This window comes from Macrobrachium rosenbergii, chromosome 20 (assembly GCF_040412425.1).
Source record: "Macrobrachium rosenbergii isolate ZJJX-2024 chromosome 20, ASM4041242v1, whole genome shotgun sequence".
In the NCBI taxonomy this organism is placed as follows: Eukaryota; Metazoa; Arthropoda; class Malacostraca; order Decapoda; family Palaemonidae; genus Macrobrachium; species Macrobrachium rosenbergii.
In genome coordinates, this window is record NC_089760.1 from 48,075,347 (window position 1) to 48,094,836 (window position 19,490).

General features: G+C 36.0%; 1 protein-coding gene across 2 annotated transcripts in view; it reads left to right on the forward strand.

Moving 5' to 3' along the window:
- Positions 1-19,490, forward strand: part of LOC136849338 (ubiquitin-protein ligase E3B) — a 961,194-nt gene that overhangs the window by 548,151 nt on the left and 393,553 nt on the right. For both annotated transcript variants that reach the window (XM_067122700.1, XM_067122699.1), the window contains exon 12: positions 6,233-6,427. In XM_067122700.1, the coding sequence (XP_066978801.1) occupies positions 6,233-6,427 (195 nt within the window). The remainder of the gene's footprint in view (positions 1-6,232; positions 6,428-19,490) is intronic.

Consider the following 19,490-nt stretch of genomic DNA (forward strand, 5'->3'; position numbering starts at 1 on the left):
TCTTCTTTCCGCCTCTTCTTTCGTTGACTGCAGTTGTTGGTCATCACAAGGCTGTCCTTGCTGTCCTGGAACTAAAGCAGCTGCATGAGGAACAGGCAAGTAAGACGTGTAGGAATCAGCATTACGCTGGGCAAGATCCAACGACGGGCCTGACTGTACCCCGCCTCCAGATCCAAGGACTTGTTTTCAGCAGGCGCTGACGAATAAATGCTGAGGCAATACCGTTAATAAACGCATCACGCACCATCTCCTCCCGGTATTGTTCAGCTGTGACTGCCTTAAAGTTACAATCCTTGCTTAGTTTATGTAACTCTATCAGAAATTCATCAAGGGATTCACCTGACCGCTGTCGTCGGGTTCATTAAAACATACCTTGCAAAAATCTCGCTCGGTAACTTGACGTAAACACTCTAGTTTTGCAACGGCACCTTCATACGTAAACACAGTCTTCAATGAGTTCGTACACACTTGGGGATACACAGTTCACTAGAGCCCTCAGCTTGTTGGGTGCGCCTCTCCACTCTCCTCTATGAAGTTTTGAAAGGTTGGTGCCAGTGTTTCCACTCCTTGGCCGCCGTAGGAGAGCTGGGATCTGTGTCCAGTCGACATGGCTTAAGCAGCTTAGCCATGACGAGTATTTTGTTGAATAAATTGTTATAAGACTGAAACACTTGGTAGCAAACTACAAGCTTTATTCAACAAAATACCGGCTCTCAGATCTATAACATAAACAGACAAAATATCTAGCGTTAGTCATACAACACATACAACATAAACAACTTATGACAAACATAACAGAACAAAATAAACACACATAAATTTACATATCAACAGAGGAACTGCAAGAGGGGAACTACACTGCCTGAGGTGCGACTGTAACTAACTGTATACAGTGATACCAAGCATGAAAACAGTTACGCTAGTGTCGCCAGTGTACAATAATTACCACAGGCGGTACACCCCGGCTCCTCACAACGAACAGTCTGTAAAGGTAACAGTACATGAACCTCACACTCTAAGCAAAATAAAGCCGGCAAGGTTGGAAACTCAACTACAACCGAATACTCCGTGTAGAAGAACTACCAAATTAAACTGGGCCAATAAGCTTTAAATGCACCGGCGGAAGTTTTGATTCATACCCGGAGGACTCCGGGAATGAAGGAACGAGAAACCAGGAACCAACCATAAGGGCTGCCAGAAAATTAACGGCGGAGCCCCAGGTGTGGGACCGAATCACGTTTATGGTAGAACAAAATAATAATAATAATAACAATAAACAAAATTAACAATGATGGTAACCCTCCGGAGACCGGAGGGGTCTGTATGCTAGCGTGACATAGAATCATCTCACACCTATCTCCCCGCCGGAGAAGCAAATGGGTAAAGGATCAATGTTCATAACATACCTGGCGGAGCCACACCTAAACCCAAACTTGAGCTCGATGGGGAGACGAGAGGTGAGACAGGATCCGAACACGCCGAGCAACCGAACCACCCACCCCACCACAGCGAAGCTGGGGACGTCATGGGAGGGAGCGAATCCCTCTACCAATAGGAGAAGTCCCTGACTCGGAGAAAACGCCATCTAGCGTCACCCGCACGAGTCGCAAGGCTGAGGGGGTAGTGGGGAGGAGTAGGCTACCCGAAAGGGGAGAGGAGACAAGGAGAACATGACACCCGGCTCAACTGCAACCTTCCTTCCCAATGAACTTGGAAGGAAGCCTACCCAGGGAGCTACACAGCCCAAAGCCCAACATCTCCTAGGCGTAGCCTAATAAAACCAAACCTAGCAAAGGTTAGGAGGAGAGAGGGGGTGAAAAAGGAGAGGAGGAACCAACAGGGAGAGAAATTTTGTGCCGAGCGCCAACAGGGAACGAGTAGGGGATAAGAAGGCTTTAGCCTAGAGGAACACGCCCAAAGAACTCGATTCCTCCAAATTGGGGAAGAGGACTAAGGGGCTCACTCTGACCCTAAAACGAACCCTGAGGAACAGCAACAAAACTCCCTCAACCTGATCTCCGCACCCAGGGCAAGGGATGGAGCCCACACTACAACCATCATACAAAAACAATAGAATAAAATTACGTTCACAGGAAGTGTAGCCTACCTCGGGAGTAATTTCAAAATATTTTATAAGGTTCATCAGAGGCAAACTACACAACCAAAAACAAAAACAAATAAAACTAAAAACATTAAACCTAAAATAAGAGCTCCATCTTCAAGAATAACATAATAGCCTATGAGACTAAATGAAAAGGAACCCGACCTGGTGGGGGGTACAGGATGGAGCAACTCCCAAAGAGAGGCCGACAGGCCAAAAATGCAAAACAAAACTAAAGTTGGAGGGGGAGCCATCGCACGGAACCACCAGGAAGGAATTCAAGGGCTAAAATCTAAATATATATAGCGACTGGGAGAAAACTCCACCGGAAAGAACAGAAGGAGTCGCCGTTTCGACATGGCTGATAGGGGACGCCGTAGGCCATAAGAAGATCCCAATATTTATGAAAATACGAGACCAAAACAGCCATAATTAGATCAAAAACCCACAAGAAGATGGTACTTAACTTAGAGATGGAAAAGGTGCTCAAGCCATCGTAGATGAAGAAAAATTAATCCAAAATAGGACGAGCACACAAAAGAAGCGAATGTATCACGTGCTAGAAAATGGAATGAAGTAGGTGGCGCTGGTGTCGCTGGTCCTGGCGGGTGTTGAGTGTGGGAGTTGTAACGGCTCACCACTCTTTTTACGGGGTTTTGATAAGGAGAGATCTTTAAGTATATTTCCGTGGTAGTGGTTTTTCACTCACCTTCATTATACCGGCGTCTTCTAAAGGCGATCAACTGGGGTAGTAACCCCAGCTTTCCTGAAAGCTCTTTTTCTCTGGTATATCTAGCATTGTTATACCTAGAAATTGTGCTGTAATGGAATTTCACCGGCTGACACGGGACTGAACTCAGAATATAATTATTGAAAGTATAACGTTAGTGTGTTCAAGTGTTATTTTCTTTTGTGGATCATCAATTTGCATTTTTCTAAAATCCTATTTACAATATTTATTTATCGGGCAGTTGATGGTCCTACCACAGTACCCACTATTTAGCTTCGGATATAAACCCATGCCCAGCTATGATATCTTTTCTTATTTATCAGGTCCAATAAATTTTAGTAGCAGTGGAAAACAAACATATAATGGCTTGTGTGACTCTTGGACTTAAACCCGGAGAAGGTTCCTGGGGTTCAAGAGCCCCTCACCACGTCAAGGTGGTCCCAAATCGAGGGGGGTTTTCTGACTATAACAGTGTTAATACGGCATTTGCTGGGCAGGATGGTAGGAGTAATGTTTGAACAACTTTGATTCCCCAGTTCCTAAGTAAGCCAGAAAAATAGGTCTCAATTCTAGATCAACAAGTGTAAGCCATCAAGCCACAAAGATTATTATTTGGTCCGTGTTACATAAAGTGAACTGTGTTCCGCAGTTTATTGTCAGAAAACAGTGTTCTAATGGATAGCCACAGAAGGAATGTTTAGTTCAGCCATTAGAATGGGTTGTCCATTTTGACCTTTGCAAGGAACTTTTAGCAGCTTTGGGTATTCCCAGTGGTAAAGCTGACAGTATGGATTTTGGATGCATTCATGCATCCATGAAATGTCATTGCAAATGGAGGGACCACATACAGTATTTATAGATGAATATGTGTTTCCTCCATTTGCTGGATAATAAAACTAACCCTAATAAGTAACCTTGATAAATGTTCTTTGCACCTATTGTACCAGCAGGGCAAGTGATCCACTAAATTAGGGGAAGATACTAGGCAGGCAGAGCAGTTACTGCCTTTTTCTCACTCTTCCTCACATTTTACATTGTAACATCCTTATGACACATGTACACTCGGCAAGGAAAGTGAGGATACAGTTTTTTAAATCTTCGGACATATGTTGCTCAATAATGCGACATCTGGCAACTTTAGAAAGGGGAGGAGCTTCCGTCTTATTGTGTTTGTTTTTTGCTTGACCTCTTATAACTTTCAATCATAGTCTATGATAATGAAATCATTGATACTTAAATGCAGTAGTAAGTTTCACAGTATTCGTTCAAGTTGTAATTTGCAACGACATTTCTGAGCAAAATAAACATTTTTCGACGTAACTTACCAAGCAACCTTACACAAATGAATTTATGACACCACATTGAACGGAATGCTTGCATAATCGGAAACGCGATCTTCCATAATGAAATCAAGAGTTAAATTTGAGCAGTGTCCAACGAAAAAGAACGAATGCATTGTTATGATGAGAGAGAGAGAGAGAGAGAGAGAGAGAGAGAGAGAGAGAGAGAGAGAGAGAGAGAGAGAGAGAGAGAGAGAGAGAGAGAGTCTGCTGTTGTGTAAGCCTAGGCCTATATGTACTGTAGAGCTAATTTCATTATTTTTTTTCTTTTAGAGAATGAGCGATACTATATTTGTAAAGTATGTTTTAGCAATGGAGAGAGAGAGAGAGAGAGAGAGTTGCTGTTGTGTAAGCCTAGGCCTATCGGTAGAGCTACTCATTTCATTGTTTTTTTCTTTTAGAGATTGAGCTACACTATATTGGTATAGTATGTTTTAGTAATGGAGAGAGAGAGAGAGAGAGAGAGAGAGAGAGAGAGAGAGAGAGAGAGAGAGAGAGAGAGAGAGAGAGAGAGAGAGAGAGTTGCTGTTGTGTGTAAGCCTAGGCCTATCGGTAGAGCTACTCATTTCATTGTTTTTTCTTTTAGAGATTGAGCTACACTATATTGGTATAGTATGTTTTTAATGGCGAGAGAGAGAGAGAGAGAGAGAGAGAGAGAGAGAGAGAGAGAGAGAGAGAGAAACTATGGCAACGTCAAGAAACATCCAGTTACTTGTGTTTTCCCCCCGAAGCTCCTGCGCTGCCCTTCACATCATAGAGAACGCCCTTGCAGATTTAAATAGATTTGGTTAACCTACCCTAGGTGTCACAACATTTACTGCCTTTAATTCCAGCTGACTTTTAACACCGTGAAATACAAACATGAATGTGTAAAAATTAAAGAAATTATCATTACCTCGTATGATGATGGAATAATAAGCCTGTTCATAACGGAAAACGAGTAAATATTGCCGTTCTGATAAACAGTACTACACCGAGATATCCACATACTATCTTTTAGATCTCTATGAACGAAGTCATCTGAGAAATTCTGATTACTTCGTACATGCATGGTGTTTTTAAGTATCTGAACGTTTTTGTTTTGCAGATTTAATATATATGATATAATTTGCATTGTATTTTCATTTTCTAGAGTAAATTTACTGAGATTATGTGTTTTCTGTAAGAAAAAAATTGAAATTCGATGAACGAAATCTAATGAAAACTGTATCTTCACTTTTCTTGCCGAGTGCACACCCAGAGCCATCAGAATTTTGTAGGCAATTTGAACTCTTATTCCAGCAGCCTGCAAGAGTGTACATATGGTCTTTAGCCCTTTATCTTTTGTGCCAGTCAAGTCCAGGTGCCTCACTTCAAGTGCATGGGTATTTGACAGCTCAAATCTTATACATTTAAATTGGGATTAGAACACAAAAAATGAACCGAGTTGTAAACTGGAACCTACCTGACCTTCCTGTGCACATACACTCCTAACCTCTTCATCCTTAGGAGGGTTTTCTGGTCCATAATTCAGGGTTGAAGTTACCAAGTGTCTGAGTGCCAGTGTCACTTGTATTTAAGGGCTAAAACATATATCTAATACAGTGCTGTATAAAGTTTGTAAGCTAAAGAATGATAAAGTAAGGCCACATGTCATGTTGACTAACCTATCAATTTTGTTCTTATAAAAGTAAAGCAGGTATTGAGCATTAACTGTTCAACAACTTCTTGCATTATATATTTTTTCCAGAAATTTTATCAGTACCAGTCTAGTTTTTGAAATACTGAATATCCTTCGATGTTCTTTTTATTCATTGTTGTAACTTGTTATGTGATGAAAGATAACTTTCCTACAAGAAAAGGTTCAAGAAATGTATCACAGTTTATTTTATATCTTAACTTGAAAAATTTCAGTAAAAGAATAGAATTTTGTTTTGAGGAAGTGTGTTTGACTGATGTTTACGTAAGAAAATTCTTTTTGTGGCCTAATCCAAGATCACTGCTTGTGTGATAAAATAATGATTTTCTTCAGTAGCAGCAGCTCATTGGAATCCATCTCACGCATTTTTCTCTCTTTTCTAGATGATACACAATCATCTGATAGATGTACGTAATGTCCAGGGAAGTGGTCTCTTCGTATCTGTTCATACCCTACTTATGTTGCTTTACACTCGGAACTCCAGAAGAAAATATGTGCCTAGTAATCATTGGCTGATTAAAGAGTGTCGGGTTTCTTCATTTATGGCAGATTTTGAACGGGGAAAGAGAACTGCTCAGGTAAGTCATGCATTCTTTTGGCTTTATGGAATGCTTTTATTTATGTATGCACAGATTGCGTTAAAGGGGTGAGCTGATTGATTGAATTTCAGGGAATTATCGAGTTTTAGTTTTTTGACAACTTTCGAATGGTATATGTCTAAATAAACATGTCCTGAAATATTTTTGCTAAAAATTTTTAAGTGGGTTTTACATTTTTGTTCACTGCATTTACCGGCATTTGAGCGGCATTGAGTGAAAAATTGTCACAAACTTTCTGTATGACTTTTTAGGTGGAAGTGAGAAATGTACTTTACTTTCCTACTAAAATAAAAACCTCTCTATCTCTATCTCACGATCTCTCTCTCTCTCTCTCTCTCTTCTCTCTTCTCTCTCTCTCTCTCTCTCTCTCTCTCTCTCTCTCTCTCTCTCTCTCTCTCTCTCTCTCTCTCTCTCTCTCTCTCTCTCTCTCTCTCTCTCTCTCTCAAAATATATAATATCAGAGTAAATATGTATGATGTATCTCAATATTGCCCTGTGAGCGACTTTGAGCAACAAGTTGTCGTACAATGTCTGTATGACTTGCCAGTTCTGGATAGTAGAAAGTGAGAAATTTACTTCAGTATCCTACTAAAACTACCCATTTTCTACAGTAAGCGCTTGTTCGTTCTCCAAAAAAAAATATCAAGCAAAGTAAATATATATCCATCTATCTCGATATTTTGAACTCGTCATCGTTGTATCACAGATGTACCATGCCAACTAGTATACATATATTTTATATTTCTTGACATTTTTTACTGCTTATTTTTAGGAAATATGAAATTATATAAGTACATAATAGTTCCAAACACAATGTCGTGTTTCACCAATAAACCATTTTGATTTGTGTGTGTTTCTGGTTCAAGCGATATCCTAGTGCTTTGTGACGCATTTCCTTTTTGGATTTCCTTACTGTGTAGTGCATTCACACAATTCCATTGCCATAAGCAAGAAAAGTACCACCCTTATGAGGAGAAATTTGAATTATTGCGTCTTATAAGTTTGTTACAAGAGAGGGATTAAGCAGACGGTAATTGTCTCGCCTGGGATAGCAACAGCTCCAGAACACCCATATCTAGCTAAGGGGTTTGTTTTCCTATATTAGTGATATTCAGATTAGTGATAAGTGATATGCTAATTAGTGATTACCATTTTTCATAATATTATAATAATTATATAAAACCACAAAGCTTGATTTTACTGCAGTGAGTTGTTGTCTGACTCGTGACTTGTGTAACCTAGGCGGTACTATTTTATAAGTTGCCAGTACAGTGAACCCCCTTATTCGACTTGGGGGATGCATACCACACCCCCTGTGAATAGCTAAAATCCATGAATACTTAAAACCCCTGTAAAAACACTTAAAACTGCCCATTTTGATAGTTTAAACACAAGAAAAACCTCTAAAATGCTTATACCTGAGTATTTTAATAGTTTTATCACAAAAGTGCATTTATTCATGAAAATTATATGAAAATACAGTAATTAGTGAATATTCCTCAGTGAAAAATACATGGAATGGGGCGAATTTTCCACAAATGATGGCTACAGTAGGCCTCGTTCCACAGAGAAACTCGCGAATGCGTGAGTCTGAATCATGAGAACCCGGATACGGGGTTTTACTGTACACAATATGAAATTGTAACCTACATTTTTGAAAAGAGCTCATCATCAAATTACAACTTATAAGTTAAGACAATACCGGCCACCCTCCCCCTCCATAACTAGTACGGCAAAATTGTAACCAGTAAACACACCTAGGTTACATGGTATTATTTAACTTTGGCAACTTATAAAATTTTACCGCCTAGGCTTGGTGGTTCAACTTGATCCTCGCAGATGTTTGTTATTTGCCTCTCCAATATCTAAACTGAAAACACGTACAGTGGTAGCATATATAGGTTATGTGGAAAATTTATATTAATAGCATATATTTTTTATAGGTTATGAAGAAAACTTTAGGGTGATGGGAACAAACCTTTCTTAGAATACCATGTCTTGGCCTAACCTCATTAGGGCATTTATTTTTATAATATATTTATTGTGAAAAATTTTACACCGATAGCATATAGCCTACTATTTTTTATAGGTAGCATATACTATTTTTGTAGGTTATGGAGAAAACATATTGACAGCATATACTGTATTAATGAATTTTTGTTATGAAAAACTTTGCACTGATAAATACAAAATATATATATATATGTATATATATATATATATATATATATATATATATATATATATATATATATATATATATATATATATATATATATATATATATATATATATATATATATATATATATATATATATATTTATATTTATATTTATATTTATATTTATATATATATTTATGCTTATATATATATATATATATATATATATATATATATATATATATATATATATATATATATATATATATATATATATATATATATATATATATATATATATATATATATCACATCTGATGCGTCATCATCCTTTGAAATAATTAAAATCTCAGGAATGCTTAAAACCCCTCTAAAAACACTTAGAACCGCCCATTTTGATAGTTTAAACACAGAAAAACCCTTAAAAAATGCTTATACCTGAATATTTTAATAGTTTTATCACAAAAAGTGCATTTATTCATGAAAATTATATGAAAATACAGTAACCCCCCGTAATCGCATTCTCATGGTTCGCGGACTCACGCATTCGCGGGTTTCTCTGTGGAACATATCTAGCCATCATTCGCGGAAAATTCGCCCATTCGCAGTATTTTTCACTGAGAAATATTCACTAATTACTGTATTTTCACATAATTTTCATGAATAAATGCACTTTTTGTGATAAAACTATTAAAATACTCAGGTATAAGCATTTTTACAAGGTTTTTCTTGGTTTAAGCTATCAAAATGGGCAGTTCTGAGTGTTTTTAGAGGGGTTTAAGCATTGTGGATTATACCTATTCGTGGGGGTTAGGACGCATCCCCGCAAATAATGGGGTTCACAGTACAGTAATTAGTGAATATTTCTCAGTGAAAAAATACTGGGAATGGGCGAATTTTCCACTAATAATGGCTAGATATGTTCCACAGAGAAACCCGCGTCGTTTGAGAGTCCATGAATCATGAGAACGCTAATATGGGGTTTACTATATATATATATATATATATATATATATATATATGTATATATATATATATATGTATATATATATATGTATATATATATATGTGTATATATATATATGTATATATATATATGTATATATATATATATATATATATATATATATATATATATATATATATATATATATATATATATATATATATATATATATATATATATATATATATCCACAGTGATACTCATGTTTAGGAAGATGAAATGTATATGTAGAAATATTTACAGAACTTTTGAAGCTTTCGTCCATCCTTCTGTGGACTTGATCACTAAACTAAAAGAGACATACAACAATGGTGAAGAAATAGAAATAAGTATAAACAAACTGAAATGGATAAACGAGGTTAAAACAAGCGAACAAGTCACTGGGTCGTATTCCTTTCAAAATTCTCAGTGATCTGCGAGGTGGGACAAAGCGCTGGTCTTCTTCCTGAATGATATCTTGGGGTTATCCAAAATGGCAGTTTGATCTGGAACAGGTGAAGGGTGGTTATCTGCATTATCTGATTAAAGAAGGCAGTACACATTTCTGAAATTTTCAATATGTATATATATATATATATATATATATATATATATATATATATATATATATATATATATATATATATATATATATATATATATATACACAGTAATACCTCAAACTTCCATGATTTGAGTTGTATGTTGAATTCACAGACACACAAATTTTTTCATTGACCTAACTAATGGTCGTACACGAGTTTTTCACAGACACGTGAGCATTTGCGAACACTGAGAACCAGCAAAAGTGTTTAATTCTTTTTTGTAATTTATAAGTTTTCAAGCTTTTATGTCTAATTAAATAACATTAAATATTATTAAAAGTAATAATTTTCTCTCTCTCTCTCTCTCTCTCTCTCTCTCTCTCTCTCTCTCTCTTAGTGAGATGAATTTTTATGGTACATGTATACAGGTATGTTTATTTATGTGATAAATAAACTTTTTACCTAATAATAAGTACTAATTTTCAGATAATAAGATTAATAGAATTAAATAATAATAATAATAATAATAATAATAATAATAATAATAATAATAATAATAATAATAATAATAATAAAACTGTAATTACAAAATTCGTATTATTTTGAACAAACAAATTCTTCCCTCATCTTTTTGTAAGAAGGAGGTGAAGGCAAAGCTGTCAGACATGTCATTTAACATGACATCAAGGGAGAGTGTTGCTAATCAGTGGTCAAATTTCTCTCTTCTCTCTCTCTCTCTCTCTCTCTCTCTCTCTCTCTCTCTCTCTCTCTCTCTCTCTCTCTCTCTCTCTCTCTCTCTTTCTGTGTGTGTGTCTGTAATAATTCATAAAAAATTTCACTCTTAAGTAAGGACAACTGTTATCTCTCTCTCTCTCTCTCTCTCTCTCTCTCTTCTCGAAGTTAACCAACCTACGTATTACAGCACTGTTTCTCTGTATGTCTTTAACTGTACAGTAGATAATTTTGAATTGATCTAATTTTACCTGTACCGTTTACAAACTGTAAATGCGCCATTCTAAAACATAGAGACATAGAGCATTTCAAAACATAGAGTATTTCAGAACAAAGAGAAAGTGACAGAATAAAGAAGTTTTTAAAAACGAGGTTGAGAAGACTTCTAAAAATAGATCAGCAGAATAGGGGAGAGAGTCACACCATTTATTTCTTTTTTTAAGGGTAATGTATTAAGCTAACTTTTAAATGAAAATACAGTAACTTTAATTTCATTTAATAGTTAGTTTAATACTGAATTTCCAACTTTTGATATCTGATGTAAGAATAACTCTCTCTCTCTCTCTCTCTCTCTCTCTCTCTCTCTCTCTCTCTCTCTCTCTGTAATAATTCATAAATAATATAACTTGATATTTCAAGCAGGACGATCTCTCTCTCTCTCTCTCTCTCTCTCTCTCTCTCTCTCTCTCTCTCTCTCTCTCTCTCTCTCTCTCTCTCGTGTTATTCTCTGTCTCCGTAATAATTAATAAATAATTTCTCTCTTAAGTAAAGACAACCCATATCTCTCTCTCTCTCTCTCTCTCTCTCTCTCTCTCTCTCTCTCTCTCTCTCTCTCTCTCTCTCTCTCTCTCTCATAGTTAGTGCTCACACATTTTTACAACTTATTAATTCTCTGTACATCTTTACCTGTACAGTAGATAGTTTAAATTGATCTAATTTGACCTGTATTGTCTACGAAGTGTAAATGCGCAAGTGTTGCAAATACATCCTAAAACATAGAGACATAATAACTAAGAGTTGTGTTAGTCAAAATATAAAACACTGTTTGTTCATGAAAAAGCATTTCAGAACAAAGAGAAAGAGACGCAGATTAACGAAGTTGTTAAAAAGAGGTTGAGACGATTCTGATAGAAAAAGATCCGTTGGAAGGAGAGAGAGAGAGAGAGAGAGAGAGAGAGAGAGAGAGAGAGAGAGAGAGAGAGAGAGAGAGATTCTCTTCCAAATCTCAGTTTTTATGTCAACGATTTATTTCTTTTTTAAGGGTAATGTATTAAGCTAACTTTTAAATGAAATTACAGTAACTTTAATTTCATTTCAAAGTTAACTTAATAATTTGGGAGCATGTTTAGGGTCATATTTAGTGTTTAAACTTTAGAAATAAGCATTTATTAGCATTTTTAGAGACCATGCCAAACTTACGTGAAAATTCACCCTGCGTGAGGGGTTCTGGAACCTTCGTAAGTTCTCTCTCTCTCTCTCTCTCTCTCTCTCTCTCTCTATATATATATATATATATATATATATATATATATATATATATATACATACATACATACATACATACATACATACATACATACATACATACATACATACATACATACATACATACATACATACATACATATATATATATATATATATATATATATATATATATATATATATATATATATATATATATATATATATATATATATACAGGGTATTTCAAAATTAGAGCCCCGTCTACAGCATAAACTAAAATTGATATGGATAAAAACAAAAGTAATTCAGAACAGGTATTTATGTAAGTTTCTCTCTGAGTATTTAATATTTTGTGTGGCCTCCATCTGCCTGTACCACAGCTCGCATTCTTGAGGGTTATGATTTCAACAAATTGCAATAAAGCTGAGACACAAACTCCATTTCCCTGAGCACTTTGGTCACCTTTCTTCGCAAGTCGTTGAGGCTTGGTATACCATCATAGTTCACTGTGCACGCTTCAACATGATCCTTTAAGATACTACCAATGTTTTCACACACATTAAGGTCAGGGGAGCTACCTGGAAATTCACTTGACGAGAAGAAATCGATACCACTTTTTCGAAGCAGCTCCTGTGTCTGAAGAGCCTTGAAACATGGTGCCTTATCATGCAAAAATGTGACTTCTTCAACAGATAACACATTTTCAGGATCTTTGAGGAAAGGAAATACTCCACCAGTGAGCACAGTTTCTCTAAAGTATTCGCCATTCCATGACTGTCCTTTTCTTTGATGATCCACATTAACCATTTGGCTGTGAACAGAGAAAAATTCCCAAACATTCAGGAAATTTCACAACTTGGCGATAGCAAAGACATCATCGCTGATATCATCCAACTTTGCAGCCCAAATGATGTCATTTTTATGATTTGGCTTCCTGACAGTGTAAATGAAGAATTCATCTGATGCAGCAACATGGAGAAAGTCAGCTTCATCCCAATCTTTAAGAAATGAACCACATAACCATGTACGGTCTCTCTCTGTTGTTGAGTGATGTTGGGCTTGCTGATAACATGAAATGGCATGATACCAGATTTTTTCAACTCATGATATACAGCACTGTAACTTCTCTTCTTTCCCCTTTTGTTTCTAGTTCAAGCGCCAATTTACGTAAAGACTTTCTTGGTCTACCCACTGCCTCAGCTATGATGTCTTTTGACTCCTGAGAAAGGACTTCAGGCCTTCCAAGATTCTCACTCTTTTAGCAATGACAGTCATATGGATTTTTGTTCCAGTTTCTTTTAACAAAGGATTCATCTCTTTTAATGAATTTAGCTATCCAGGAAGGTGAAATGAAGGATGCACCAGCATCCCTGGCCTCTCTGAAGGTTATAGCCCGGATGTGGTCAATCCATCTGATTTCCTCCGAGTCGTTACCCATGGCTGTATCTAACTCCATCACTCAGTCTGAAAGTACAAGAAATGTAAAATGAAAAATAGCTTAATAGAAACTTAAAATAATGTACTTTGAGATAGGCTATAGCAGAAAACTTCATAACTTTCTATTTGTTCTGTGTAGGGAGGGCTCTAATTATTTGAAAACACCTGGTATATATATATATATATATATATATATATATATATATATATATATATATATATATATATATATATATATATATATATATATATATATATATATATATATATATATATATATATATATACTTGACCTGTGGTATTCATGGGAGTTAGGGACCACAACCACCCACATCAAATTGAAATCCACAATAAGTTGGTACCCCACCTCAAAAAATGCTTATAACTGCCAATTTTAATAGTTCAAACGCCAAATATACATTAAACTAAAATGCTTATAACTGCCTATTTTAGCCTGTAAAAGGTCAACCACACCATATGACGTGTTGCAGAAGTCGTCCCACACAGATTGTCCACTTCACATGACGTTCTGAAGTTTTTAAATATGCGCACCTTCATTGTTCATTGTATGGATATTGTTTATGTTGGATGGGTATGTGGCAAACTTCCAGAAATGCAACAGTGCCTGAGGGCATGCGCGAGGTTGCCTGATTGGGCTACAAATCACAAACTTGGCTACTTTTTACACCTCTGGGTGACCAGATTTCACAATCTGCTACTTGTGACTTTTGGTATACTTTTGATGTGACTTGAACTCTTTTTGGATTTGGGTTTTCCATTTTTTTATCACAATAATAATAATAATAATAATAATAATAATAATAATAATAATAATAATAATAATAATAATAATAATAGTAATAATCATAATAATAAAGATTTATTGAACATGCTGGTTTACCCTTAATGGCATTTGAAGTTGGGAATGCATATCAAGAAAGCTTGGGATGCTTACCTAATGAGATGATTTTTGGTAAAGAAGGAGAGGTCTGTTGAAGATTCTTGCAGAAAATTGAGAAGAAGAAAATCAAGAGAAAATCCAAGGAGAATATGGAAAGAACTTGAGGAAATGGTTAAGAGAAATTAGAAAATTCTCTTTAGAAAATCTGAAAAGTCAAGAGAAAATGGAAATAGATGATGTTAAGACTGAACTAGGAAGTTTTAATGTAGGACAGCAAGTTCTAGCGTTCTTACCAGTGAAAAGATTTCCCCTTACCAATAAATTTCAAGGTCCTTACAAGATAATAGAGAAGTTAAATTATAGAACCTATGTGATTGAAACACCAGGAAGAAGAAAATGACAGAGAAAGATACATGTGAATCTTTTGAAACCTTACTTCTCAGAGACTAAAACTGAAACAGTGTCAATAACACAGACAACTTTATCCACAGAGGACGAGGATGGATACAAATTAGGAGCTGAAACCAAGATGAACAATTCTTCCATACTGAAAAATCTGGAGGATAAACTAAAACATCTGAGTTTTGAGCAAAGTAGTGAATTAAGTGAAGTGATTCAAAGTTTCCCTGAAATTTTTGCAGATGTACCTAGGTGAACTGATCTGACAGAACATGAGATAAAGATACGAGGAGATGGAAAACCTTTTAAACAGAGAGCATATCGCTTATCACCTTTCCATCGAGATGTTTTGAAGAAAGAAGTTGAGTATTTGTTACAGCATGGATTAGCAGAACCCAATTCAAGTCATTACAGTTCTCAATGTGTGTTAGTGAAGAAACCAGATGGTTCATTTAGGATGTATACTGATTATAGAAAACTGAATTCTATCAGTGTGACTGACAATTATCCCTTGCCTCTTATAGATCAGCTACTTGGTTGGGCAAGCCAAGTTTGTATCCAAGATAAACTTGTTAAAAGGGTATTATCAAATTCCCTTAGATGAGAATGCTAAAGTGCTGTCAGCTTTCATTATTCCTTGTGGACTGTATCAGTACACTGTTTTGCTGTTTGGTCTGATGAATGCACTAGCAACATTCCAACGAGTGATGGATCAACTGCTAGGATCCATAGAAGGAGTAGGTGCATACCTTGATGACATAGTGATTTATTCTACAACATGGGAAGAGCATCTGAGGATTTTAAGAAAAGTGTTCAAGAAACTACAGGAAGCAGGACTAACAATCAACCTCGGAAAGAGTGAGTTTGGAAAGGTAGCTGTTCAGTATCTGGGATTTGAAGTTGGACAAGGCCTTCTCGCTCCTGTTGATGCTAATGTAGAAGGTATCCTTTAGGCTACCCACCCCTACTACCAGGAAACAAATACCAAGATTTTTGGGCATGGCTGGATTTTATTGCTGAGTCTGTCCGAATTTCTCATCCATAGTAGCTCCCTGACTGATTTTGTAACCCTACTTTGTCAAAATTGAGAATGCTTTTGCAAAGGACAATGTAAGAGCAGATTATTTATCCTGTTGTGAATCTTTGGATTCAAACCTGAGATAACTAATCATCCGGGGGAGGAATCTCATGATATTCTCTTCTAAAATGTGAAAAGTATGATTTTTCCACAGTGTTGTGTATACTTTATAATTGTCATATGATTTTTCTGTATACAAGAGATGTGTCGAGTGATGATAATAGTTACGTAAAATGTCCTTGTAATGTCAGATATCAAAAATATTAATGATTTAGATAACTTAACAGCATAATTTAAAATCATTTAGTTAATGCAGTAGTGGGAGAGAGATTAGGCCAGACCAGATGTTCGAGTTGTCATCATGAGTGATAAGCCTGTTGACATATGAGCTCTCCGTTGCCGTAAGATTTTGGTCTCAGTCACTTTTGTTGCAAGTTGAGTGTCATCAGTTGGGTTGGGGGAGAACTCGTGCTCTTCGTCTTGTTTTATAAACATTCCAGCCATGATTAGTCACATGTGGTTTGTATTGGTTGCGTTGAGGTCTTGTCCAAAGCGATTTCCCTAAAGTCAATTTTTTTTTTCTTTTGAGAAATATGAACGCGTTACTGGGAGTAAAACCACATGGATATTATTATATAATATAGTTTCTGAACATGTTCTTGATTGATTGCGTCATGTTTTGTAAGATTGCGTCAGCCATGTCTCACTCCCAAAATGTTTTAGAATGTTCCATGAATCTCGCTCCCAAAATGCCTTAATAGTGACATCATCTAGTTGTGTTGTTTCTTGCTGGAATCCTAAAAATCTGTTCATTCTTATTCTAGAGACCTTTTGCACTGGTTCTCTCTCTCTCTCTCTCTCTCTCTCTCTCTCTCTCTCTCTCTCTCTCTCTCTCTCTCTCTCTCTCTCTGTTTCTTTCTTCAAAAGAGAGAAGTTATTAACATAAAATATCTGTGTGGTCAGTGATATATAACATAGTTTTGAGACCTAGCATTAGTTTTATAACAGTGCTTGTAACAGGTGCCTTGACAAGAATTGTGAAAAGTGTGTAACAAACTGCAGTTTACAGGTATTGTAACTTGTAATTTATGCCATGGTATAATAAGAGTTTTGGTAAGAGTGAATTTAATATCATTTTCATGTTTTTTGTAATTTGAAGGGTATACAGTACATTGAAGTGTAATATGTGATTAGTAGACGGTCAATATATTAGGGATTTTTGCTTCAGTGAAATTGTTTTTGGTGAATTTATTTCTTTTTTATACATTTCATTTTTCTATGTCCTTGTATTTGCAAGCTCTTAGTTTTTCACATATTATATAGTGGTGATTTAACATTTATTTACTTAGCATCTTAAGTGTTTCCTAATAGTTTAACATTGCATACTTGATTTAATTTTCATTTACCTAGATTTTCTTTTCAAATCTTAAGCATTTCTTAATAGTTTAAATTTTGCTTGATTGATTTAATATCTTGAAAAAAAATGTTTGGATTTAATTTTTTTAATCTTTTAAAGGAAAAAATCTAATTTCTGTTGAAGGTACAAAGTCAGATCGGTGAAATTCCATTACAGCATTTTAAATTTCTAGGTATAATGTTTGTATTTAGATATACCAGTTGAATTGACTAACCACCAATTCATAAAAAGCTGTTAAAGAGCTTTGTTCCTTCAGTGTTTACTGATGTGGCTCTAACTCGTGGAGACAGTTTGAGGAAGCCCTTTTACTTTGGTATATTTCTTGTTTAGGGTGTTGAATACCTAGTTTTGATACTTAGTTTGAAACCAGACTCGAAAGATCTCTGTTGTCAAAACCAGTCGTAGTTTCGCGGTGAGAGTTCAGCTAGCTGAACACCAAACACTGTGATTAGGAGTGTAACACCAGGTACTGCCACCTACTTCCTCATTCCATGGAGGTTCGTGTTTTTAACCCCAGACTCGTAAATCGAAAAATCGCGAAAATAGATTCCTGGGAGGGGATTTTACTAGGTGATTCTGAGGGAGGGGTCACCCGGTGAAATTCCACACGGACCTTCCTCAGAAATAGATTTTCCTTTGTCAAAATCCCTTTCTGAAGTCCAGTCCCCCAGTGTCAGCCGGTGAAATCGTGATAGAGAATCATGCCAAGGCTGCAAGACATACCATGTCAAAAAGAAATGGGGGTAATCTGAAGAAAAGGCAAAAGTTTACCAAAATAATTTTAATTAAGCAATCTCTTTGGCATGAGCAAGAATACTAAGACTAAGGCATTTGTAAATCCTTTTCTAAGGCACATCAAACAACTTAATACTATGCCAAGACTGGGAGGTCTACAACAAAAGACAAAAGGCAATGAGAAAGAGACACATGCTATGGAAAAAAATCTTAAAATTACTTGATCAGGTTAACTATGAGTAAAACATGATAACACCTCACAAAATAACTGTAAATATAACCTAATACTAAATACACAAATAAACTTATTCTAAACAGTAAGAGAAAAAATCAATGAGCATTAACATATACAACATAAATCTAAAGGTACGTGGAGCCAAACAAAAACTATCCAGTACCCCATAAGAAAAACAATCATGGCATATCAGATTACACTTTTTCCAATAACAGGTACAAGAAACATCAATATGAGGCAAAGCCAGGCAGGCAAAAATAATCAACCAGGAGAATAAGCAGCAGCATGAAGTAAATGAGGCAGTGAATAAATGAGGTAGGGGGCGGGGAAAGGACAAGGATATGATTAATTAAGGTGGGGAGATGACACTTCCCACAGCCACTGTAGAAAATTTCAGGGCTTCGAGTGATTTTAAATAGTGGCGTTTAAACACTAGAGGTGATTTCCAACCTGTGTATTTAGAAAGTTCTGCAAAATCCATATTTTTATGAAATAATTAATGGAAGTAGCAACTGCTCGAATATCATGAACCTTGGGAACTGAATCTGGGTTGGCCTGTTTAATGAAATAAAGAATTTGTTGTCTTATAGCATTTATTGAAAGAGTACCACCTTTCTCCCTGATAAAAAGAGGACCCGACTTAAACTGTGGAGTTCTTAAAAGGTAAGATTTAAGTGTATAAACTGGACATAAAGACTGGTCTTGAGGAAGAGGCACCACCTTCCAAGGAGACCACCTGTCTTGTGGGTCTTCATTCTTAGCTAAAAATCTAGGGTCAGGGGAAAGGAGGACCTCTCCAGATGGAAGAAGTTCACATAATTATCACCTCTAGTGAGGGCTGATAGCTCTGAGATTCTAGCACCTGAAGCCAAGCTAATCAAAAATAAGGTCTTCCTTAACAGATCCTGATAAGAGCAATGAAAGTTATCCATCTCTGATGCTAACTCAA